Source organism: Drosophila takahashii, chromosome X, assembly GCF_030179915.1.
Source record: "Drosophila takahashii strain IR98-3 E-12201 chromosome X, DtakHiC1v2, whole genome shotgun sequence".
Classification (NCBI taxonomy): Eukaryota; Metazoa; Arthropoda; class Insecta; order Diptera; family Drosophilidae; genus Drosophila; species Drosophila takahashii.
In genome coordinates this window covers 16222597-16244386 of record NC_091683.1, presented here as the reverse complement: position 1 = coordinate 16244386, position 21790 = coordinate 16222597, and the positions used below count along the sequence as shown (strand labels likewise).

Sequence of the window (21790 nt, the reverse complement as noted above, 5' to 3'; positions counted from 1 at the left end):
CACAATTATTCATTATTTTGCTTCATCGCTTTTTCTTTAATTTGTACAATATTATTTTGAACTGTTCTTGAGTTAAACGAGTTTCTTGGGTTTAGAAATCCACTAAACTTTCAGCCGGGTGGAGATCTCCGATGGGCCATTACTTTTTGGGATCCGTTGGGGCTTTGGTGGGTGGTGTTTTCTTGGCGGGAGGAGCTTTCGAGGGTGGTGCTTTCGAGGGTGGTGTTTTAGCGGGTGGTGCGGCAGCAGCAGTGGGTGGTTTTGGGTCTACTGGCTTGGGATCTTTGGGTTCCTTGGAGTTCTTCAAGTCCTTGGAGTCCTCCTTCTTCTTCTTCTGGCCCTCCTTGGCTTCCTTGGCCTCCTGGGCTGCCTTCCTCTCCTTGGCCTTGGCCGCATCCACCGCCGCTCCCACTGGCACATCCTTGATCTCGCTGGCCGGCGTCTTCCTGGGCTTCCCAAAACAAACCTCCGATAACCTGATATGCTCCAGATCGAACCTGGACACCCCGCGGATCTTGCCATCCACATTCTTGGCATAGATGTCCGTGTGCAGCTCCTGCAGCTCCACCTCCTTGTCCTTGGCCGCCCTCTTGCACTCCGCGTCGACCTGTTTCTTGGTCCTCTCCTCCAGCGCCTTCAGCTCCTCCTCGTCAGCCAGGCAGAGGGTGAGTATTTGGCTACGAAAGCTGGTGATGGGATCCCGGGACTCGCGCACCGCCTGCACCTCCTTCCTGGAGCGATAGGAAGTACCAGGATCGGACATGGAGTGACCCACATAGCGATACGTGCTCATCTCCAGGACAATGGGTCCTTCTTTTAAAGCGTAGTCGACGGCAAACTGGGTGGCACTGCGCACGGCGAGCACCTGGTTGCCATCGACCCAGAGCCCCGGGATGTACTGACCCCGCATGTAGAACTCCGTCATGGCAGAGGCCCTCTTCTCGTGGGTGCCCATGCCGTAGTGATTGTTCTCGCAGACAAAGATGCAGGGCAGGCACCACAGCTTGGCCATGTTGAAGGACTCGAAGACCTGTCCCTGATTCGCCGCCCCGTCGCCATAGAGGATCACACAGACGCCGTTATCCTTGCGATAACTGTGGGCCAGACCAATGCCCGTGCCCACGGGCACCTGGGCACCCACTATCCCGTTGCCGCCATAGAAGTTCTCGCCGTACATGTGCATGGAGCCACCTTTGCCCCGGCTGCAACCGGTTCGCAGGCCCAGTAGCTCGGCCATGATCTCGTAGAGGGACACGCCCATTAAATAGGTCCAGGCATGGCAGCGATAGGCCGTGATCACCGAATCGCAGCGACGCAAACGCTCCTTCATCCCAACGGCCACCGCCTCCTGACCCGTGTACAAATGACAGAAGCCACGAATCAGCCGCTGCTTGTAGCTGTTCCCGGCCACCGTCTCGAAGCGCCGCAGCTCCAGCATCCTGGTGTACATCGACAGGGCGTCCTCCCGCGACAGCTCCACGTCCATCGTGGGCCCCGTCTCCAAATCGTAGCACTTGAACGTCTGCAACGGGCACAACATACTCGTTAAAATAGCCCATTTGCTGGTGTTAAAATATATAGTTATAATATAAATTGGTATTTCTTTTAGGGGGGAACTGCCTCGAATATTGGATTGACTGGGTAGGAATGCAAATGGAACTGTCGTGCGACCCGAAGTACTCCTCACAGCCTACTTCTCATAAATACAAGTATTAGTATGCTAATTTTTCATCTTTTTTTGACCGTAACAATGGAAATATTGATCCAAATATGGATTGTCATACCTTTCTGAACTCGTTATTAAATTGCCAATCGATTGGCATTTAAACCTGGGCTTTTTATTTTTTGCCTTTTTTTGTAAAAAATCATGATGTACCCCCTTATAAAAAAATTAAAAATTGACGAAAATTTTATTTTTTCAAGATCACCCTGAAAGTGTCATGGATTTTTTTATTATTTAGTTATCTGGTCAAAACAGTATTAATTTTTGGTGTAGGACCATTTTTGGCCAAGTTACAGCAACAAACAAACAGAAAAAAATTCAAATTTTTACCAAAAACCCAGATTCTAATTTATCACAAAAAAATAATTAATAAGTACATGTTTTAAGCTAAGTACATGTTTTAAGTTCCGTAAAGATAGAAACAGGAACCATTAAGAATAATTCCTTATATTACTAAAATAATCAACAGCTCAGCAGCTTAAAAATACCCAAGCTAAGGTTATAAACTCACATTTTCGAGGGTGAGGCAGCTACATTTGTGACGACCAATAATCGAGGACAGGATATTTCTATGAAGTAAGGATCGAGCTCCGCTGCGTCCCACTACCAAACGGATTCGGTTGGGCTTCATAACTGGCCTTGATTCTAATCTCGAAACACGTGGTCTTCTTGCTAGAGGCCGCGCTCCTAAATTTTGAAAATTTTCAAAAATAACTGAAACTGATACGATTTTAGGTAAATAAACGACAATGAAAGCAAATGAAAATCGATAGAGATGGCAAGTGTCACAGAACAGAAAGAGATGGCGACAACATGATCACTAATGGATCAGTGATAAGGTTGGATTTTTTTAAACGATCAAGATTTAGACCGAAATCCCAAATAATCTATATAAATCGTTTAAAATATTTGTACATCTTTTAACAAATTTATTTGTTAAATGAATACTCATTTACATTTAAGGAAATTAAATTGAATCCTTGTGTCTCGGATAAAATACATATTTACAATTTTAACATTATTTCTATATTTTTTACATATTTTTAGCTTAATAAATAAATAATAAAAGTAATAAATAATATTGTAAATAATAAATTTAGGCTGCTTATTATATACAATCTTGATTCATTCTTAATTTTAGTACTCAAGATATCTTTAAAATAATTATTCGGGGTTTTTCCATTTAAGCGAATTCTGATGAAATATTTGAATGCGATTTTAAAAAACTAATTTTTGCGTATATTGCTAGGCTTAAAATGTATTAAACTACATTTAGATCTCTTAGTTTAGCCGAGATGCAAGCTAATTAGAATTCGAAATAATAACAATCAAGTTTAAAGCTTTTTGGCTGGGAGAAATGCCCATAAATGAGATGTGTGAGATCATCTACTTCTTCTCGTGGCTCCTCATGTGGCGCTGCAGCGAGGTCTTCACCTTGAAGGCCATTAGGCAGACGGAGCAGGCGAAGGGGTTCTCCGCGGAGTGCCGCTGCATGTGGCCCAGGAGGCTGGACTTCCACACGAAGTCCCTGGAGCAGTGGGTGCACTTGAAGGGCTTGTCGCCGCTGTGGATGCGGGCGTGGACATTGAGCACCGACTGGGTGGCGAGGGTCTTCGAGCAGACGGCGCACAGGTAGGGCTTTTCGCCCGAATAGTTGCGGATGTGCGACTGCAAATCGTAGTCCTTGGCGAAGGTCTTCGGGCAGTGGGTGCACTTGAAGGGTCGGACGCCCGTGTAGGTCTGAATGTGCCGCTGCAGGCAGGTCTTCTTGCGGTAGCTATTCGAGCAGTGGGTGCACTTGAAGGGCCTTTCGCCCGTGTGAATCGTGTGGTGCTCCTTGAGATACCTGGCCGACTTGAAGCGCTTCGAGCAGCGGGAGCACTCGAAGGGTTTGTCCTCCGTGTGAACGATGATGTGGTCCTTCAGGCCGGATGATCGGCTAAATTGCTTGGGGCAATGCGGACAGGTGAGTTTGGGGGGGATGTCATCCTCGGTTCTTTCTAGGACATACTCCTCAATATCCTCGCTTTTGACGGGGTAATCTACCTGATTTAAGTCCTCTTCCTCTGAAGAATCCTCTTCAACGGGCTCGTTCTTCACCCGGAATTCCTCTTCCTTGGGAATTTCTACTTGGTATTGCTCATCTGTTGGTGAATCTTCCTTGGGAAAATGTACTATATCATCTTTTGAAGGTCCTTCTATTGGTAAATCATTAGGGTTCCCCTGGAATTGGAATTGTTCGTATTTCAGAGAAACTTCTACTGTAATATCCCTTACAATATCATCTGGATCCGGTAGTAAATCCTCCTTTTTGATGTCCTTTAAAAACTGGTAACTCCTCTCAAACTTTCTGATGGTTTCGCAGGCACTTTTGGCCTCCTTTAGGCAAGATCCGCAGATGGTTTCCGGCAGGGAATCTCCCCGAGAAACTGGACAACGCAAATCGCCCAGCAGATCCGCAATTTTAATGCCCAAATAGTTGGGATCATCATCGAATATATTAAACATATCAGCTTCCGACCTAACCAGGCAGGTTCTGCACATTTCCAGCTGTGCCCTGAAATTAAAGGGATTTAACGATAGTTTTCCACGGATTTTCAAAGATATTTACTTACATTTTCCTATTAAAAATGCATTTTATAAACAAATCAAATGCTTTTCGTTTTTTGTTTACCTCGCTATTGCACTAATCACTCAGGTGGGTGTCCCTGCTAAGCACCGATAACTTGGTCGATTTATTTGCCATGTTTTTTCTGGGCAACATCGATAGTATCGCATAAACATCGATGTTTGGTCCAGCACTAACGGAGCGTCGTTTGCGAAAAAAGTGTCGGAAAATTGTGGAAAAATATGCCATTTCCCAGTGCCGAGTTGTGAGTTGTGCCGCCGTAGCAGCAGTGAAAGCCAGAAAAAGTACCAGTGGATTTTCTACAAAGCCGGCGTTTGTTTTACCTTCGCCGCAAGCAAATAGAAAAAACCTTTCCTCATCTTTTTACCTCTGTGTGTGTGTGCCGTGTGCTTGTCCCCGTGTCTGTGTATTTGTGTGTGTCGGCCAGCGCGTGTGTGTATGTGAAGAAAACGCCGCACACTGCGAAAATTTTCCTTTCCCCAACGGTCGAGAATAACCGCTAAAATTGTGGAAAAACAGGAGAAAACCCCCAAGCGGAAGAAGAAGACTGCAGCCAGTAAAATGTCTGCAGTTTACTCGCCGCAACCGCCGCAGCAGCAACAGCAGCAGTTGCAGCAGCAGCAGCAGCAGCCGCAACAGCAGCCTCCCCCGCCACAACAACAGTCGCAACAGCAGCAGCAGCCGCAACAGCAGCAGTCGCAACAGCAGCAATTGCAACAGCCGCCTCCCAATACGGCGCCCAATCAGCAGCCTCCTGGCTCGGGGGTGGGTCCAGGGGGAGGGGGAGGAGGAGGAGGGGGTGTCCTGCCCATGAACATGCAACAGCGACCGCCGATGGGCGTTCCCGGTTCGCCAGGCGGCCTAATGGTCACCCCACCCACCACGCCACGCGGCGGAGGAGGAGGTGCCCTCCAGCCGCAGGTCAACTCCGCTCAGATCCAAAAGATGCTCGACGAGAACTGCGGACTCATCCAGACGATCCAGGACTTTCAGAGCATGGGAAAGGCGCAGGAGTGCATGTCCTACCACGTCGCCCTGCATCGCAATCTGGTTTATCTGGCCCAGCTGGCCGATCCCGCCATGAATATCTCGCAGATACTGCCGGTGGGTTTGTGATCCGCCTCCTAGAATCCAAATTAATCCGTTATCCTATTTTACAGCCACCGCACATCCTCCAGACGCAGGCCATGCAGCAGGGCGGCCAGCAGACGCCTCCCAGTGGACCGCATCCCCAGATGGGCATGCAGCAGCATGGCGGCGAACCGCCCTACGGCGCCCAGCAGCCGCAGCAGCAGCAGCATCCCAATCCCGGCCTGCCGCCAGGAGCACAACAGCAATCTCAGCAGCAGCAGCAGCAGGCGCAACAGCAAGCGGCGGCGCAACAGCAGGCGGCGCAACAGCAGGCCGCAGCAGCAGCGGCGGCAGCAGCTGCGGTAGTTAATCAACAGCAGGGACCGCAGGTCAGCCAGGCGAATCCGCAGCAGCAGCAGCAGCAGCATCCTGTTTATAGGAACGCCCAGGGACAGGGACAACCTGGAGGCAACCAGCCACCTGGTCAGTCCGTCATCAATCCGAATGCAGCGCCCAGTAAGTGTCAAGATCAAGAAATGCGAAGCGTAGAGCAAGAAGAAGATATGTGGATGGACTATTTGTTGGAAGAATTTGGAATTGAATCTCTGTGATGTTGATTTATGGAATATATATCTTGTTCCCCAGATTATCTAGCTAATTATAGAGTAAAAGGGTATATTGTATCCGTCTGTCTGTCCGTTTGAACGCTGAGATCTCGGAAACTACAAAAGCTAGAAGGTTGAGATTTCCCACACATATTTTTGGGCCTCCTACGCAGCGCAAGTTTATTTCAACCGGCCGCCACGCCCACAATCGCCCACTAACGATTTGAAAATGTGTCTGGCGCGCACACCTTTAAAGATTTCCGAAAAGTATAAATGCCATTTTGTTGTGTATATTTATACCTTTCGAAATGTAGAAGACATTTTTCAAATCGGATCATTCCTTAAAAAGTTATGCGTAATCAAAATTAAAGATATTCATCTCCCTTTAGCTGAGGTTCGATTATTGGACAGTCGGGACAGCAACCCTTATTTTAAACCCCCCTCTTTATAAATGCCATTTTGTTGTTCATATTTATGCCTATCAAAATGTAGAAGACATTTTTCAAATCGGACCATTCACTTAAAAGTTATGCGTAATCAAAATGTAATATATCTCCCTTTAGCTGAGGTTCGATTATTAGATAGTCGGGACACGAACTCCTATTTTAAACCCCCCTTTTTTGCCTTGCAGATCAGCAGCGTCCCAACAATGGACCTCTAAATGCGGGACAACAGAATCCCCAGCAGCCGCAGCAGCAGCAGCCGCCCAATCAGCAGCAGCAACCAGGAGCTCAACCCCAAGTGGGAGCAGGTGTTCCTCCTCCACAGAGTCCCTACCGCGTGAGCTACCAGCAGCAGCAGCAGCAGCAGCATGGCCACTATCCCGGCTATCCGCCGCAGTCGCAGTACCAGCCGCAGGGCGCCTATCCCTACGGACCGCCCGCCCAGGGCTACGGACCGCCGCCTCCGGGGCCGCCGAATGCCGCCCAGGGTGGCTATCATCATGGTCCCGCCGGAGCGGCGACGGGAGCCGCTGGTCATGGCTATCAGCCGAATGCCGCGCCGGGCGCCTATCCGCCGCCACCGAACAGCCAGCAGGTGCCGCCGGTTCCGGGACAGCCGGGACAACAGCCGCCGCCGGGACCTCCACCTGGTCAGCCGCCCACCGGCGGACAGCAGCAGCAGCAGCCGGGTGGGCCACCGGGTCCTCCGCAAAGTCAGTACGGTCCGCCGCCGCCGCAGAACTCCGGCTATCCGGGCTATCCGCCCAATCCCGGCCAGTATGGTCAGGCGGGAGCAGGCGGAGGACCCCCGCCCAGTGGCTACTGGCCACCGCCGCCGCCCACGAGCAGCGGCCAGAGTCCCTACCAGGCGTATCAGCAGCAGCAGCAGCAGCCCGCCAGCGGAGCAGCGCCGCCAGCGCCGCCGGGAGGAGGCTACAGCAGCACGGCGCCCAGTCAGACGCCTCCGCCGCAAGGAGGAAGTGCAGCAGGCGGTGGCAACTCGAATCCCAATGGACCCAATGCACAGCAATCCACGCCGCCGCCTCCCCAAGGAGGAGGAGCAAGTGGAGCAGGAACTGGAGGAGCCAACCAGCAATATGCGGGACAGCAACCACCACCAGGCGTCGTGGTTTCCGGCGTGGCGCCGCTGCCCACGCAGGTGCAGCCCACGTACTCGACCCCAGGCAACTACAATCAGCAGCCAGGAGCTCCTCCGCCGCCCAATCAACAGCCACAGCAGCCGCCTCCCTCCGCTGGAGGATCAGCCGCCGGCGGAGGAGCACCGCCGAATGCCCAGGGTCAAGGCAGCCAGCAGCAGGCGCCGCCGAATGGAGCGACACCGCCGATGCCGAATCAATACCAGCCGGCGCCAGGAGCTCCTCCTTATCCGCCACCGCCGCAGGGCTACGGACCACCGCCGCCGGGAAGCGCTTATCCCGGCCACGCCTACCATCAGCCGCCTCCCCAGGCGCCCGGCGGCTATGCACAGTACCCGCCGCCGGCGCAGGGCTACCAGGGCTATCGGCCAGCCGCCGGGGCACAGATGCCGCCGCCAGGAGCACCGCCGCAGGGACCGCCGCCCACCGGGGCATACGGCTACTACGGCCAGCAGCCGCCGCAATGAGGAAGGGACAGCCTATTGCCGCCGCTGCCGCCTGGCTGTCTGCACAACAAGTAGGAGGATAAGCAGCGGGGGTAATAGGACAACTGGATGAAGGAGGAGGAGGAGGAGAAGGAGGATTACGAGGAGCGGATGGAGATAAACTAGGCTTATATACTAAGAATTGTATCGGAAGAGGACTAACTACGATTAGAAGAAAGTGAGGAGTAGGCTTAAGACTAAAAGAACGCAATGAAGATGAAGATGAAGATCAAGATGCAGAAGAAGTTGGAAAAGGAAAAGCATATTTAGCAGTAAATCTAGATTCCAGATTCTAGATTCCAGAACAAGAAGAGCACAAACACAAAGTGTAGAAGTCCGTGGAGAAGAAAAAGTTAAGATTAAGTAAGCAGAAAAACATGCGCAAGCGAACAAGAAACCCCAAAAACCAGACAAAAAGGGTGGGTCGATTTCTAGGGATTTTATTTAAAGCTTTTAAAGCGAAAACGAAGGGCAAAACTTTGTATTTTGATCCATAATTGAAGGGTCTTTATAGAACCACCCAAGTTTCTATTAATTATTATTTTTAATCTTCAGCAATCGACCCATCCTATTAAATACAATAGTTTTCTCTCTTAAGTAACTTCCGCTCCTCTTTAAAAAACGATTATTCTAAACTATACATACATTTATATACATATATAAACTTAAGCCAGATGACGATGGAGCCACAGAATAGTGCATGTTTACCCGCTAACTATTTTTATATATTTTTTTGTACTCTTGTAGATGTCTGTTTTCAACGTCCATGCATTTTTTTTATGTCTAGCAATTTTATATATTAATTATCCTTGGTCCCCCGTGTTTTTTTGCCCCAAAAGATTGTAATTTGTAAAATCCCCTCACATATTTATATGATAAGCTTAAATTTACTATTTAAAGTAAAAATAAAAACTATAAATAGCAAGAGGAAATCATGAATAAACCCTACATTTAAAATAATACTTGAAAAGCGAGAATATTCTATGCGGAAAATGAAGCAGAAAGATTTGGAAAAGCCAAAAGATAAACTTCTTGAATGTTAAATTAGCTCGGAACTATTAATAAACCGAAATACTTAATGTGTAAGTACTGTTAATTCTTTGCTGGCCCTTTGGATTTCCAAATTGATAACTACAAAAATTATTTATTAAATAAAGAAATTATTTAACGTTAGTTAAAATGTAACCCTAAGAGAAAAAATTGAACTAGATATTCCCAAAAGTTCCACTAGACATATAGAGAATCCGGCTACTTCTGCGCTGCTCTAATCCGATCTGATATAATCCGATTCGAAATACCGATTACTGATCCACATCGAGACAACATTTAGACTTATGTATATCAAATAGCATTTAGAAATTTCTATTTTCGAAATGCAGAATAAAAGCGAAATTGAGAAAGTTATAAGAAAAATGCCAGCTCATTTATTTACATTTATTTAGACAAGGGTTTTGGGGTCACAAATTGCACTTTGCTATGGCTTATTGCTAGTTATGAAATATTTACAATACGGGCGGTCTTAAATATATATAATATAATATAAGCAAGCTGCTTGAGAGAGCTGTTGATCATTTAAAAACGAATCCTGATGTATCTACAGTAGCTAAAAAAGAAATAGTGGATTTCATTTGAATGAAAATCAATCTTTTTTCCTTAAAACCTAGCCTAAATTGCCAACGAAGCTGCTAGCTAATAACTAGACCTCGGATTTTGCATATTTTTATAGGATAAAGATAGATTAATTCCGAAAACAGCAAAGTTCGTTTCAATAAAAATATAGTTTAAAATTAATGACATATTTTTTTTCCATATTTGCATAATATTCATATGCAAAATATATGCAAACTATTCAAGATTGACCATTTCATAGCCAACCTAATTTACCTTTAACCTTTTCGTCATTTCTGAGATATCTAATTTGTTCCCAAATTTAAGGATACCCTATTTATATTTCCAACGAGTAGGCGAAAAGGTGGCAAAAATAATAAAAGGGGCTCGAAGGTTCCTTAGAGATAAAAATTTGAGCCTCCAGTTGTTCGCATAGATTTTGCATATTTTATACATATATTTTGCATATTTCCGATATGCTTCCGAATTTATTACATTTGCAAATATGAAATCAACCTAGACATTTTTGTAAAAATCGGACCAGTTGTTTGCATATATTTTGCATATTTTGCAATTTTTATGCATATTTTTTTTTGCATATATTTTGCCTATTTCCAAAATGCATCCGAGTTTATTATATTTGAAAAATATGACATCTACCTAGAAATTTTGGTAAAAATCGGACCAGTCGTTCGCATATATTTTGCATATATTTTTCATATTTTATGCACATATTTTGCATATTTTATGCATATGTTTTTTGCATATTTCCGATATGCATGCGAACTTATTATACTTGAAAAATATGAAACCTACCTAGAAATGTTGGTAAAAATCGGACCAAAAAAGGTAAAAAATATGCAAAATCCGAGTTATACTAGTAACCTTCTAATTCCTGCACAGTTCGCGGTAAAGCTCATCCGTGGAAGCAACCTCCGTCACCTCCGGCTGGCTCCCTGGGGCGCCACATCGCGCTGGGACTCGTGGGCCTCGGTGAGACCGTAGCAATGCTTGGCCGCCGCATCGCGGTACTTGTTCTCGTGCTCCACGGAGTGCGAATTGGTGCGGCACTTGACCAGGCACAGCTCGAAGTGATCGGCCACGCTGGCGAAGATGTACTTCGGGGTATTGGGCGCCCGCAGGACGCGCTCGAGCAGCGGTTGCTGGCCGGGATGCAGGCAGCAGGAGACGCAGTACTCGTAGACGCCGCAGCAGTGGCTGCTCGCGTTGCAGGTGCGGCAGCTGTAGTAACCAATGCCGGGCAGCTCCGGATTGCAGCAGCCGGTGGCTAGCAGCTCCTCGCGCCGGCACACGAAGCCCCGCTCGTCGGCCAGCAGCCGGTGGCCCTGGACGGAGTTGCGGCATCGTGACTCCGTGCGATTCAGCTGCTCCTCGGGCGCCAGGAGCTGCTGCGTCCAGAGCAGCGGCCGGGTGCGCTGCACCACATACTCGTCGCCGTGCAGGCCGCCAAAGGAGTCCTAGGGGATGGCCAGGAATTAGAGGAGAGTGGAGAAATGCAGGTAGAGGCTACCCACCTGATTAAAGAGCTGCCCGAATCCGTAGACCAGCAGCAGCACCGCCAGCACGATGTACACTATCCGGCGTCGCAGCAGGCGGGTCAAAGCGGCTGGCCACATCCTGGCCACTGGCTAGCGCTCCATCACAGCGGCCAATCCTGCCGAGCAGCGGACATGGCTACGGATGCGGATGAGGATGTGGAACGGGACAGGCGAAATGCGCCCGGAGCATTGGATGCAGGGCGTTCCGGGCGATGATTCCTCTTGCCCAGTCACCTCTAGATTCCAGTTTTCACTCGAAAGTGGTAATTGATTGGAAATCCCTTCAAGAAAATTGAATTTCCCTTGTTTTCGAGCGATTCTCTTGGGAGAGTTCCCAGTGAAACAGCTTCCCAATAAAACAGCCGGCTGTCTTTTCTTCTTCAGAGTTTTCTAGAATTTCCAACTGCAGCTTGGGCTATTTATCTATCCATTGTGAGGCAATTTAGTGAGTTAAAGTGAAGCTATTTTAATTTAAAAACAAATTGCTAAATATTTGTAAATTTCAGTCAGCTGTTTGAGAGCCAGAGTTGTATGTCTGGAGAAATCGTTTATTGGTAATCGAAAAATCTATCGTTTTCAAAATAACTTGATTTTTCTTAATTTTTTATATATTAAAATTGTTGTTATTTTATCTTTAATCAATATATAATTAAAAAGGTTGCTATAAACTTCTCTATAAAAAATATTTAGTTTTTTGGATATACAGCTTATATGTCTGAATTTCTCATCTACTTAAAAACAAATTTATAGATTTTACTATTTTAAAAGAGCTCTAAATTTATTCACAAAATAATTAACTATCTAGATAGATTTCTTGTTTATTTATTATGTGTACAATAAAACTTTTTCCTAATTAAACATATAGTTGTTGTATGTAGAACTAATTTGTCCGAATTTCACATCTACTTCAACACAAATTTAAAGATTTAAATATTTTAAAAGAGCTTTAAATTCACAAAAATATAAACTATCCAAAAAACTTCTTATTCATTTTGTGTACAATCAAACTTCTTCCAGTTCTGGAAATTTCGCATCTACTTCAACACAAATTTAAGGATTTAAATATTTTAAAATAACTTTAAATTCACAAAAATATAAACTATCCAAAAACTATTTACTCCTGTTGCGTACTATCAAACTTCTTCCAGTTCGCGGCAAAGGACTTGACCTTTCCGATGGGATTGGGCTCCTTGCGCGGCTTGCGCCAGGCATTCGGATTGAGCTCCAGCATGCCGCCGATGATCTCCTGCGCGAAGTTGGCCGGGAAGCGCTCCTCGTCCTCGATGACGTGCGCGAAGCCCTCGTCCATGCCGAAGTGCACCCACACATAGGGCAAACCCTTGGGAATGGCCGCCCGCAGCGACTTGTGGCGCAGCGAGACGAGCTGCCTGTTGATGGACCACTCCTGCTCCGACTCCTCGATGGCCTTCTTGAAGTAGAAGGGCGCCATCTCCGCCTGGCTGGCGGGAATCGGTATGCAGTGCACGCTGAGATGCGGCCGCCTGTGCAGCCGGTTGGCGATCTCGTAGAAGACGACATCCTGCCGCCGCGCGGCGAACATGCGTGTGAGCGCCTTGCGGAAGTTGCTCAGCTCCTCCCAGGCATCCTCGTCCAGCTGCGTGCAGCAGGCGACGTGCTGCAGCGTCGTCAGGATGCAGTGGCCGCTCTGGAGGCCCATATACCAGGGCAAACTCAGGTAGATCTTCTCGCCCAGCGAAACGAGCAGCTGTTTGTCTAGCTTAAGCGAGTCAAAGCAGCGATCGCAGTTCTCCAGACTGGCCGCCAGCTTCTCGTGCTCCCGAATGGCGCTCTTTAGCTCCCGCTGCTCGGCATCGCCCGCTGAGATCTGCTTGCGCACGCGGTCCGCAAAGATGTCCTCTAAATCATCGTTGGGATTCTTGTGCTTGGCCAGAATGTCTGCATATTGCAGATTGGCCTCTGCAGCTGTGGCATGCTTTTCCCGCTCAAACTGTGGGTTAAAAGAGAGGGTTATTAAGCTATTCCTATTTGGTTTACTATCTATCTATACTTACCATCTGCTTGATGTCGTAGCGATCGTCGTCTGCAAAGTAGCGCACTCGCTGGCCATCCACATGGGTTTCCATCTTCTTTTGACCCTTTCTTCCGCCATAGAGTTCGTTGGGATCGCTTTTCTGCACCAGCGGACGCACATTGCCGCTCTGATCCACCTTCGTGAGCAGCACATGCTCGGCTGGCTTAGTTTTAGCTGCTCTAACCTTGGGTTTCGCCTGTCCGGAGGCAATGAACTCGGCTCGCTCCTTGCGCGCCGCCTCCAGCTGCTGATTGAGCTGCGCCGCCAGCTCCTTTTTGCCCTTGAGCTCCGCCTTGATGGCTTTTCCAGCTAGTTCGTTGATCTGCTCGTCTGTGAGGCAGGTGGAAGTGGGTTTGGGTTGCTCCTCCTGCTCCTCTTCCTCTTTTTCCCCATCAGAGGAGGAGGGAACTGGACTGGCGGCCTTGGCGACCGGTTTACGCCAACCGCGAGAGGATCCCTGACCGGAAATGGTTCTTAAAGGCTTGTCCTGCCCCTCATCCTCATCCCGCGGCTTTTGGAAGCCCGGCAGACCGGTGCCATTGCTCTTCCAGTAGGGATTCAGCTCGCGGCCGCTCTTCGCAGGATCGTAGGCATCGATTTGCTGGGCCTTCTCGTTCGGCTTGGCCGGCTCCTTGCGTTCTTTGGAGTAAGTCTTCAGCAGGAGAGCCTCGCTGGTCATCCAAGAGTCCCGCTGGAGGGATTCCTGCTCCGCCTTGTTAGGTGGTGGCGCCTCCACCCACTCGTCTTCGTCCTCGCTCTCCTTGCGGCTTCTCTTGGACTTTTTCTTTTTCTTCCGCCGCTTTTCCTCCTCACTGGAGGAGGAACTTTCAGAGGATGAGGAGGAACTCTCGCTGCTGCTGCTGCTGTGCCGCCTCCTGCTCTTCTTGGAGGACTTTGACTTGGACTTGGACCTTGACTTGTGCTTGGAGCCCTTCTTCTTGGCCTTTTTGGCCGGCTTCTCCAGCTTTTTGGCCACCGCCGGCAGCATCCAGTCGCCTTCGCCGCGCAGCTCCTTCTGCCGCTCCCGCTGCCCGCGCAGCTCCGCCCGCTCCTGGGCCCGCTGCAGCATCTCCGAGCGCGCCTCCCGCAGCTCCTGGCGCGCCTTGTCCTTCTCCCTGCCGCTCTCGAACTGTATGTAGCTCATATTTGGCCTTTTTTCGAGTATTTAAACCAAAATAATGTTGTTTACCAAAACATTACTATTAGAGGTGGCCCGACTCGCGATATCGGCTATCGATAGGTTGCCCTTGCTTACCAAAACATCACTACTAGAGGTGGCCTAGCTCGTGTCATTACCGATAGTTCAATTCCCAATGGGTTTTTTAAAGTAAAAGATTTTTTAAATTAAAAAAATTCAAAGTTCTGTAGTAACTCTTATTCAACGAGTATTTATTTATACACTTAAATATTAAATAGGTATTCATAAGACTATAAGTCGTACTCTAATCACTTATTTCAAAGCGTTTTTCATTTTATTTGTGTTTGATCCAATCTCTGAATCATTTAAAGTAAAAAGGTTAAAAGGTTTAGCGATAACAATTTATGTTGTAATTGTTTAGCTATGGAATGAGTACGTTTTTAAACTTAAGACCCATTTCCCAATGAGTTTTTAAAAACAATGTATTTTTAAAATTACAAAAAAAAGATCTGCTTTTCTGTTTAGTACAATATACGGTAGTAACTCTTTTTCAACGAGTATTTATTTATACACATGAGTATTAAATAAAAAAAAGTATTCATAAGACTATAAGTCGTATTCAAATCACTTATTTCGAAGCGTTTTTCATTTCATTTCTGTTTGATCCAATCTCTGGATCGTTTAAATTATAAACCTACTTATAAAGCGATAACAATTTATGTTGTAATTGTGTAGGCATCGAATTTCTACGTTGGTAAACTTAAGATCCTGCTGAATTCTCAAAATTCGAATCTTATTTTCGATTTACATGAATTTTTACATGAAAATGATTGAAGATTATCGTGGAATACTAGAAAATCGGTGGGGTTTTCTTAGTAAATACTTATTTGTATTGAGATTCGGCTAAAACCCTACTCATCATCATCCTCCTCGGAGGTCTCCTCATCCACCGCCGCCTCCTCGGCCATCCGCTGCTGCACCTGCCGCCGGACGTTGGCGTCCTCGACCAGATGCGCCGGCTGGATGTAGGACTTGTTGGCGCAGCCGAGCACCGGACACCGGATGCCGATGTTGTCCTTGATGATCAGCATCACCGAGTCGCGGTCGTAGATGTGGCCGCACATGCTGTTGCGCACGGGGTTGCGCATGAGGGCCTTGGACCAGGGATCGTAGAGCGAGAAGATCTCGCCGCCGGTCGCCTCGATGCCCTCGATGATGACGTCGTCGTCGTCGTCGTTGTTGTTGCCATTCCGGGCACCATTCCCACTGACCCGGCCATTCTGCGCCGATCCCGGGAAGGTTGCCTCCTCCACCGACCGCTTGAAGTTCCTGAAATCGGTGATATTCTTCACATTGATCCGCTTCTTCTCCACCGCCTCGCTGCGCTCCCGCCACAGCCCCTCGAACTGCTCCAGAGTGGCGCTCTCGCCCTGCACCTTCTGCATCTCCTGGCCGAGCGCCTGGTGCTTGCTCTTCAGCCGCACGAGATTCTCGGCCTGCTCCACGCGCCGCTTGACGCCCTCCTCCAGCAGCTTTTGGATCTCCGCGCCGTCAGCGAATTCGGAAACGACTGTTTGGAGGCATAGAGGGATTGGGATTATAAGTACGTACGGTTATGCCACACTCACCATCGGCCATTTCCCTGAAGAACTTCGTGTTGTCCACGAGTGTGACGAGCACGCCATCCACATGCTGGCTGAATTCCATTTGATTTCTCAATTGAAAATTTTATTATTACCGATTCTTGAAAAATTGGAGCGCAATCAACTCGATAGCTCGATAGAAAGTCTGGATTAGTGATGGGTCAAAGTATCGGTGAACTGCTACCTTGTAGAAGTGATCACTAAACTAATAACGTTTTCGAAACTTTTTTAGAATTTATAATTAGAATTAGTGAATACAAATATACATTTTCTCTCTAATAAAAGCTGTTATAAATTTGATTATAATTTTGTTTAAAGTGTATTCTAGTAGCTTAATATATAACAGGCGAGTAATTTCGAATAAAAATTTAAGTCCCCTAAAAAAAGAATTTCCTTATTAGCTCGATATTTTTGTGGAAAAAATAATAGAAACGTAAAATTATAGCAAAATGTTGTCTTATTACCGTTAAAATCTTAACTCTGCCCAAAATTAAGAAAACATGGAAAATATAGGCAACAATTTTAAGGTTATTTTTGATTTTAATGTTAAAAAAATACTTTAATTAGTAGCTGATAAAATTACCTAAAATAAGGTATGTTTCATTAAGATCGGTCCACATCTTACTGAAATTCGATTAGCGAGACATTCATGATTAGATTCAAGTTCCGCATCTTCGGAAATTTGTATGTAAATCTTGCTTTTTAATGGAAAAAACTCACAAATAATCTTTAATTGAGATTTCAAAAATAAAAATCTTAAATAACGATTGATTACAAATCCTGAAAACAAGTTTATTTTATTTTTAGAACATGAAGGAAAAAACAAAAATTTTGGTATATAGCACATGTATGGTGATTTGTATTATTCAATACCGATTACTTTCGTTCCCTCGACGTTTCTAACCAGTTAGCCGAGACACCAACCAAACACCGATGTTCCACCTCTAAGTTAGCCGAGGCAAAACCCCAACCATCGACTAAATCCCATTTCTCCATCGCTCCACCTCCAAAGTTAACCAAGTTGAGCAGGCGGACAGACGCCGAGCAGACGGACGAGCAGCGCCAACGCACCGCCACCAGTTGCTCCGACCTCCGACCCGCAGTTGATCCATTCCGGAGTCTAATCCGGAGCCACCCAAGTAGTGCCAGCTGCTCCCCCGCCTCCACGTGTCCAGGTGAAAGCTGAGTCCCAATCCCCCCATCCAAAATGCGGTTGCTGCTCCTCCTGGTTCTCCTGCTGCCCACGCTGGCCCTCGGCCTGCTGGAGGGTCTGTACTGCGGCAAGGACAACTGCTACGATGTGCTGGGCGTCACGCGGGAGTCGTCCAAGTCGGAGATCGGCAAGGCGTACCGCCAGCTGGCGAGGCGCCATCATCCCGATTTGCATCGCGGCGCCGAGGCGAAGGCCGCCGCGGAGACGCAGTTCAAGCTGGTGGCCACCGCCTACGAGATCCTGCGCGACGAGGAGTCGCGCACGGACTACGACTACATGCTGGACAACCCGGACGCCTACTATGCGCACTACTATCGCTACTACCGCCGCCGCGTGGCACCCAAAGTGGATGTGCGCCTGGTCATCGTGGTCGTGCTGACCATTGTCTCCGTGATTCAGTACTATTCCGGCTGGCAGCGCTACGACTCGGCCATCAAGTACTTCGCCACGGTGCCGAAGTATCGCAATCAGGCGCTGGACATTGCACGCGATGAGATTGAGGAGAGGATCCAGAAGAAGGGCAGGAATCGGATGTCGAAGAACGAGCAGCGCGAGGAGCTGGAGCGGATCATCAGGCGGGTGATCGAGGAGCGGATGGACGTGAAGGGCGGCTACGCGAAGCCGACGCTCTGGGATGTGCTGTGGGTGCAGCTGCTCATCTGCCCGTACACAATAGTCGCGTTTATTGTGTGGCATGCCCAGTGGTTCTGGCGCTACACGCTGATGAAGCAGCCGTATGGACGGGAACAGAAGCTGCATTTGATCCGCCGGCACCTGGGAATGGGCCAGCATCAGTTCGAGGCGCAGGAGGAGAAGCTGATCGAGGAGTACCTGCATCTGGAGCTGTGGAAGCGGGAGAATTTCGTGGCTTGGAAGGAAGAGCAGGACGAGGAGATGAAGAAGAAGCTGGCGGAGAATCCGCGCTACAAGGCCTACAGGCGGTACATGAAGAACCACGGACCCGGACGCATCACCTTCGAGGATTAGCTTTCAAGTTTTATTGCTACAACTGAAGAGGAATCCAAATTCCTAACCCTACCGACTAAATTTTGATACATTACTATTATATATATGTGGATACTTTTTGTAAACTATGAATTATGTTAATGCCGAAGGGCGAAACGTTGACCCGCCGGTTGGAAAACAGAAACCGGTTGAAGAACGTGGCCAAGTTCGGTTCCCAAGTCTCCGCGTTGCCACAGTGGCCACTGGCTAGCGTGGACGCGCCACCCTAGAACAATTATCCCCCTGCCTGGTCCGCGTTTCTCAATAACTGACTAACCCGAGTAATGTAATAAACTAGATAGAATTTAAAGCCACTTGCGTCTCTCTTATTGGGTGCTCACTGTGCACAATTTGCACAGTTGTTCTCGGCTTAGGCAGCCGAAAATTCGATTTCGTGGCACTCGGTCTTCTTTCGCCACAAAACAGCATCTTCTGTTTACTCAGTTTGCTTAGAAAGAATTTCGGTTTTTTTTGCTTTATTCGATGGGAAGAGGGGTTTGAAACGGGGGGATCAAAACTTAAAGGTAAACTCAAGTACGTGCCGAAAAGAAAGCAGGTCTGAGTTTTGACTATATCATTATCATGGCCTTCAAATGAGCCATATCAGTTTTGTGAATTGCTGACTATAGTTTGCTCAGTCGCCCGGCTTAAGAAAAATATGAATTTTGGATATGAAATTTGACTTATCTAATTTATTTGGAAAATCTGTAATAGGTTTATTACTGTAAAATATCAAAATCAAACTATCAAATAGTAAAATAATCGAGATATTGATATTGATATATGAATTTAGAGATTACCCAAAGATAGTTTGACTTTTCGAATTTATTTGATAAATCTGTAAAAAGTTTATGTCTGTAAAATATCAAAATCGTAGTTTAAAATAATAAAATACTCGAGATATTGATATTGATATATGAAATTTGAGTTTACCCATAGATAGTTTGATTTTCCCAATTTATTTGATAAATCTGTAAAGATCTGTAATAAGTTTATCTCTGTAAAATATCAAAATCGAACTATAAAATAGTACAAAATTAAGAGTTTATCAAAATCGAACTAAAAATAGTTTAATACCCGAAATATTGATATATGAATCTAGAGTTTATCCTTAGATAGTTTAATTTTTCGAATTTATTTGTAAAATATTAAAATCGAACTATAAAGTAGTAAAATATTAGAGATATTGAATTTAGAGTTCACCCAAAGATAGTTTGACTTTTTAAATTTTTTTATTAATCTGTAAACCTAATAGCTCTGTAAAATATAAAAATCGAAAGTTTAAAATAGTAAAATACTCGAGATATTTATTTGTTCTAATAAATAGCTAGAAAAACATTGTTGGAAAGCAAATTTACAAAGATAATATTCAGTTATCCGAGGCTATTGAATTATTTTCCATTAGTAATATTATATCTCCTAGACATCCAGTAAATCCTACATATTAACTTGCATCTCTGAATATCGTTTCGCTTTATTTACACCGATTTCTTACATGGCTGACTAAAGACTACGGGAAGGTGGGGAATTTCTGGGGGCCTTTGTAATATAAATGGGCAATACTAGCAACTAGTCTATCATGTATTTGGAGTCGTCGACAAACTCCTCGGTGTCGAGCAGATCGCCGACGAGCTCCTTGACCGATCGCACGCTCTGATAGCCATCGACGTCGTCGAAGTCCGGCTCCGGATAGGGCTCCTCGTGCTCCTCCTCGGGATTCTCCTCCTCCTCCTCGTGGAACATAAAGTCGTTGGCCACGATGCACTCCTCCAGCACTTTCGTCTGCTCGAGCACCACGGCGGAATCCAAAGCGAATTTCTCTTGGGGAACTTGGGCCTTGCGCTCGACGTCCCTGCGATTCCCGGGCAGACCAGCAGCCCCCGATCCCCTGTGCTGCTCCATGTGCGCCGCAAGGTAGCTCTTCTTGGTGAATCCCTTGTCGCACTGGCCGCACTGGAACTGCTTCTTGCCCGTGTGCGTCCGCCGGTGGACGGACAGCACATGAGCATAGGCGAATCCCTTGTGGCACACCTCGCACACATATGGCCGCTCGCCGGTGTGGATCCTCTCGTGCTTCTTGCTGCTCCCGAAGTCCGAGAATCGCCGCTCGCAGTAGCGGCAGCTGTAGGGCTTCTGGCCCGTATGGACGCGCATGTGGCGGCGCAGCTCGACGTTCGAGATAAATGCCTTTTGGCATACCTCGCAGGGAAACGGACGCTCGTTGTTGTGCCGCCGCATGTGGGCGTTCAAAGCGTGCTGGTACTTGTACGTATTGCCGCACACATCGCAGATCTTCGGCGAGCGCTCGTGGCGGCGTTTGTTTCCGGCAGCGGGCTTGTAATCCTCGTCAGGATTGGCCGCCTTTTTGGTGGCCACGGAGGAGCGTTTCTTTAGCTGCGGCGGCGACGGCAATGGCGGGCTATCCGGAAGGGATTCCTCCATCAGCGGCGTCTCAATCTCGTACAGATGCTCTGGAGTGTTGTCCTCCTCGTTCTCTTCCTCCCAGGGATCCACAGCCAGCTCCTGATCCTCCTCCTCCTCCTCGGTTTCCTCCTGCTGCCTGATGGGATCCTGCTCCTGCTGCTGCTGCTGCTCCTGCAGTTCGTTGAGGGACAAAACCATGGCTCCCTCCGGCAGCAGCGACTCCTCCTCCTCGACGACGTCCTGGTAGAACTGCGACTCGGGCTCCAGGTCCAGCCGCTTGATCTTCAGGGTGGCCGGCAGGCGCAGCTGGTCCAGTTTGAGCTGTGGCTGCTCCAGGAGCTGCGAGGAGGAGGAGGAGGATGCGCTGCTGGCCGTGTGGAAAAGCTTCTGGACGGCGGCGCACTTCTCGTGGAAACGATAGGAGACGGAAAGCTCCAGGTAGCACTGCTTGCAGATCTTGTCCGGCCAGCTCTGCAGCTGCGACGGGCTGCCCTCCAGCTGGAGACCCGTGCAGCAGCGAATCTTGTCCAGAATGAGCATGTGCGGCGACTCGGGGTCATGGGTGTAAATCGAACTGGATTCGGGCTCCTCCATCAGGCAGACCAGGCAGGCCACGCCCAGGTCCACCACCCGCGGCTCCAGGTTGTTGGACATCTTCCTGCTTTTGGCTGGGGAATCGAATCCAGAAATCCTCACAAGCGTAGGCACAAAAAAAATAAAACACAACTGGTGATGGTACCTCAAGCGATATATATATATCGATATATATTAGTTGAGACAGCAACCAGGAAGGGCTGATCTAGCGGAGACACACTCCCCGGCTTATGAATGCGGTTTTTGGTATTTATTCTTTGGTATTTCTGCCTTCTTCCTCCCGGTTTTTTCTTAAAAACCTATTTCCCCTATTATTTCCATTTATTGCCCAGATTCCGCTGTAAGTTTGACCATGGATTACAATCCGCTGTTGCAGCTTAGCCAGCATCTCTTCGGTACCTCATGCGATATATATCGATATGTTAGCTGAGACAGCAACC

The 21790-nt window shown here is 47.5% G+C and overlaps 8 protein-coding genes across 8 annotated transcripts; 2 read left to right on the top strand and 6 right to left on the bottom strand.

Moving 5' to 3' along the window:
- Positions 1-21: 21 nt before the first annotated feature.
- On the bottom strand, positions 22-2476 carry LOC108068641 (probable pyruvate dehydrogenase E1 component subunit alpha, mitochondrial). The gene is made up of 2 exons (XM_017158332.3): positions 2235-2476; positions 22-1522 (listed from the first exon to the last, which is right to left on the bottom strand). The coding sequence occupies exons 1-2, from the start codon at positions 2352-2354 to the stop codon at positions 140-142; spliced, it is 1503 nt and encodes a 500-aa protein (XP_017013821.2). The 5' UTR covers positions 2355-2476; the 3' UTR covers positions 22-139.
- A 178-nt stretch (positions 2477-2654) lies between these two features.
- On the bottom strand, positions 2655-4501 carry LOC108068610 (gastrula zinc finger protein XlCGF8.2DB-like). Its single transcript, XM_070219356.1, has 3 exons — positions 4339-4501; positions 4001-4280; positions 2655-3946 (listed from the first exon to the last, which is right to left on the bottom strand). Coding segments are annotated over exons 1-3 (1119 nt in total). The 5' UTR covers positions 4341-4501; the 3' UTR covers positions 2655-3109.
- Positions 4502-4604: 103 nt separating this feature from the next.
- LOC108068637 (trithorax group protein osa) lies at positions 4605-9075 on the top strand. The gene is made up of 3 exons (XM_017158324.3): positions 4605-5456; positions 5513-5939; positions 6660-9075. The coding sequence occupies exons 1-3, from the start codon at positions 4914-4916 to the stop codon at positions 8093-8095; spliced, it is 2406 nt and encodes an 801-aa protein (XP_017013813.2). The 5' UTR covers positions 4605-4913; the 3' UTR covers positions 8096-9075.
- A 451-nt stretch (positions 9076-9526) lies between these two features.
- LOC108068638 (SREBP regulating gene protein) lies at positions 9527-11800 on the bottom strand. Its single transcript, XM_017158325.3, has 2 exons — positions 11257-11800; positions 9527-11199 (listed from the first exon to the last, which is right to left on the bottom strand). The coding sequence occupies exons 1-2, from the start codon at positions 11356-11358 to the stop codon at positions 10660-10662; spliced, it is 642 nt and encodes a 213-aa protein (XP_017013814.2). The 5' UTR covers positions 11359-11800; the 3' UTR covers positions 9527-10659.
- Positions 11801-12031: 231 nt separating this feature from the next.
- Positions 12032-14537, bottom strand: LOC108068653 (CWF19-like protein 2 homolog). Its single transcript, XM_017158344.3, has 2 exons — positions 13314-14537; positions 12032-13249 (listed from the first exon to the last, which is right to left on the bottom strand). The coding sequence occupies exons 1-2, from the start codon at positions 14475-14477 to the stop codon at positions 12395-12397; spliced, it is 2019 nt and encodes a 672-aa protein (XP_017013833.2). The 5' UTR covers positions 14478-14537; the 3' UTR covers positions 12032-12394.
- Positions 14538-15044: 507 nt separating this feature from the next.
- On the bottom strand, positions 15045-16262 carry LOC108068608 (E3 SUMO-protein ligase NSE2-like). Its single transcript, XM_017158276.3, has 2 exons — positions 16100-16262; positions 15045-16041 (listed from the first exon to the last, which is right to left on the bottom strand). The coding sequence occupies exons 1-2, from the start codon at positions 16176-16178 to the stop codon at positions 15383-15385; spliced, it is 738 nt and encodes a 245-aa protein (XP_017013765.2). The 5' UTR covers positions 16179-16262; the 3' UTR covers positions 15045-15382.
- An 824-nt stretch (positions 16263-17086) lies between these two features.
- Positions 17087-18642, top strand: LOC108068654 (dnaJ homolog subfamily C member 25 homolog). The gene has a single exon (XM_017158345.3). It carries the CDS (start codon positions 17322-17324, stop codon positions 18312-18314), a length of 993 nt encoding a protein of 330 aa, XP_017013834.1. The 5' UTR covers positions 17087-17321; the 3' UTR covers positions 18315-18642.
- A 970-nt stretch (positions 18643-19612) lies between these two features.
- LOC108068655 (zinc finger and SCAN domain-containing protein 31) lies at positions 19613-21484 on the bottom strand. Its single transcript, XM_017158346.3, has one exon. The coding sequence runs from the start codon at positions 21408-21410 to the stop codon at positions 19902-19904; it is 1509 nt and encodes a 502-aa protein (XP_017013835.2). The 5' UTR covers positions 21411-21484; the 3' UTR covers positions 19613-19901.
- Between the last annotated feature and the right edge of the window lie 306 nt (positions 21485-21790).

What these genes read in the sequence shown, in the direction of transcription:
- LOC108068653 (XM_017158344.3), bottom strand. Translation starts at nt 14,477, where the DNA reads ATGAGCTACATACAGTTCGAGAGCGGCAGGGAGAAGGACAAGGCGCGC. An exon ending in GCTACGACATCAAGCAGATG is followed by an intron (nt 13,250 to 13,313) that starts GTAAGTATAGAT and finishes TTTAACCCACAG; the next exon opens with TTTGAGCGGGAAAAGCATGC.
- LOC108068655 (XM_017158346.3), bottom strand. Translation starts at nt 21,410, where the DNA reads ATGTCCAACAACCTGGAGCCGCGGGTGGTGGACCTGGGCGTGGCCTGC.
- LOC108068608 (XM_017158276.3), bottom strand. Translation starts at nt 16,178, where the DNA reads ATGGAATTCAGCCAGCATGTGGATGGCGTGCTCGTCACACTCGTGGAC. An exon ending in CTTCAGGGAAATGGCCGATG is followed by an intron (nt 16,042 to 16,099) that starts GTGAGTGTGGCA and finishes GCCTCCAAACAG; the next exon opens with TCGTTTCCGAATTCGCTGAC.
- LOC108068654 (XM_017158345.3), top strand. Translation starts at nt 17,322, where the DNA reads ATGCGGTTGCTGCTCCTCCTGGTTCTCCTGCTGCCCACGCTGGCCCTC.
- LOC108068641 (XM_017158332.3), bottom strand. Translation starts at nt 2,354, where the DNA reads ATGAAGCCCAACCGAATCCGTTTGGTAGTGGGACGCAGCGGAGCTCGA. An exon ending in GCTGCCTCACCCTCGAAAAT is followed by an intron (nt 1,523 to 2,234) that starts GTGAGTTTATAA and finishes TGCCCGTTGCAG; the next exon opens with ACGTTCAAGTGCTACGATTT.
- LOC108068638 (XM_017158325.3), bottom strand. Translation starts at nt 11,358, where the DNA reads ATGTGGCCAGCCGCTTTGACCCGCCTGCTGCGACGCCGGATAGTGTAC. An exon ending in TCGGGCAGCTCTTTAATCAG is followed by an intron (nt 11,200 to 11,256) that starts GTGGGTAGCCTC and finishes GCCATCCCCTAG; the next exon opens with GACTCCTTTGGCGGCCTGCA.
- LOC108068610 (XM_070219356.1), bottom strand. An exon ending in TACCGGATCCAGATGATATT is followed by an intron (nt 3,947 to 4,000) that starts GTAAGGGATATT and finishes TTCCAATTCCAG; the next exon opens with GGGAACCCTAATGATTTACC.
- LOC108068637 (XM_017158324.3), top strand. Translation starts at nt 4,914, where the DNA reads ATGTCTGCAGTTTACTCGCCGCAACCGCCGCAGCAGCAACAGCAGCAG. An exon ending in ATATCTCGCAGATACTGCCG is followed by an intron (nt 5,457 to 5,512) that starts GTGGGTTTGTGA and finishes CCTATTTTACAG; the next exon opens with CCACCGCACATCCTCCAGAC. An exon ending in CAATCCGAATGCAGCGCCCA is followed by an intron (nt 5,940 to 6,659) that starts GTAAGTGTCAAG and finishes TTTGCCTTGCAG; the next exon opens with ATCAGCAGCGTCCCAACAAT.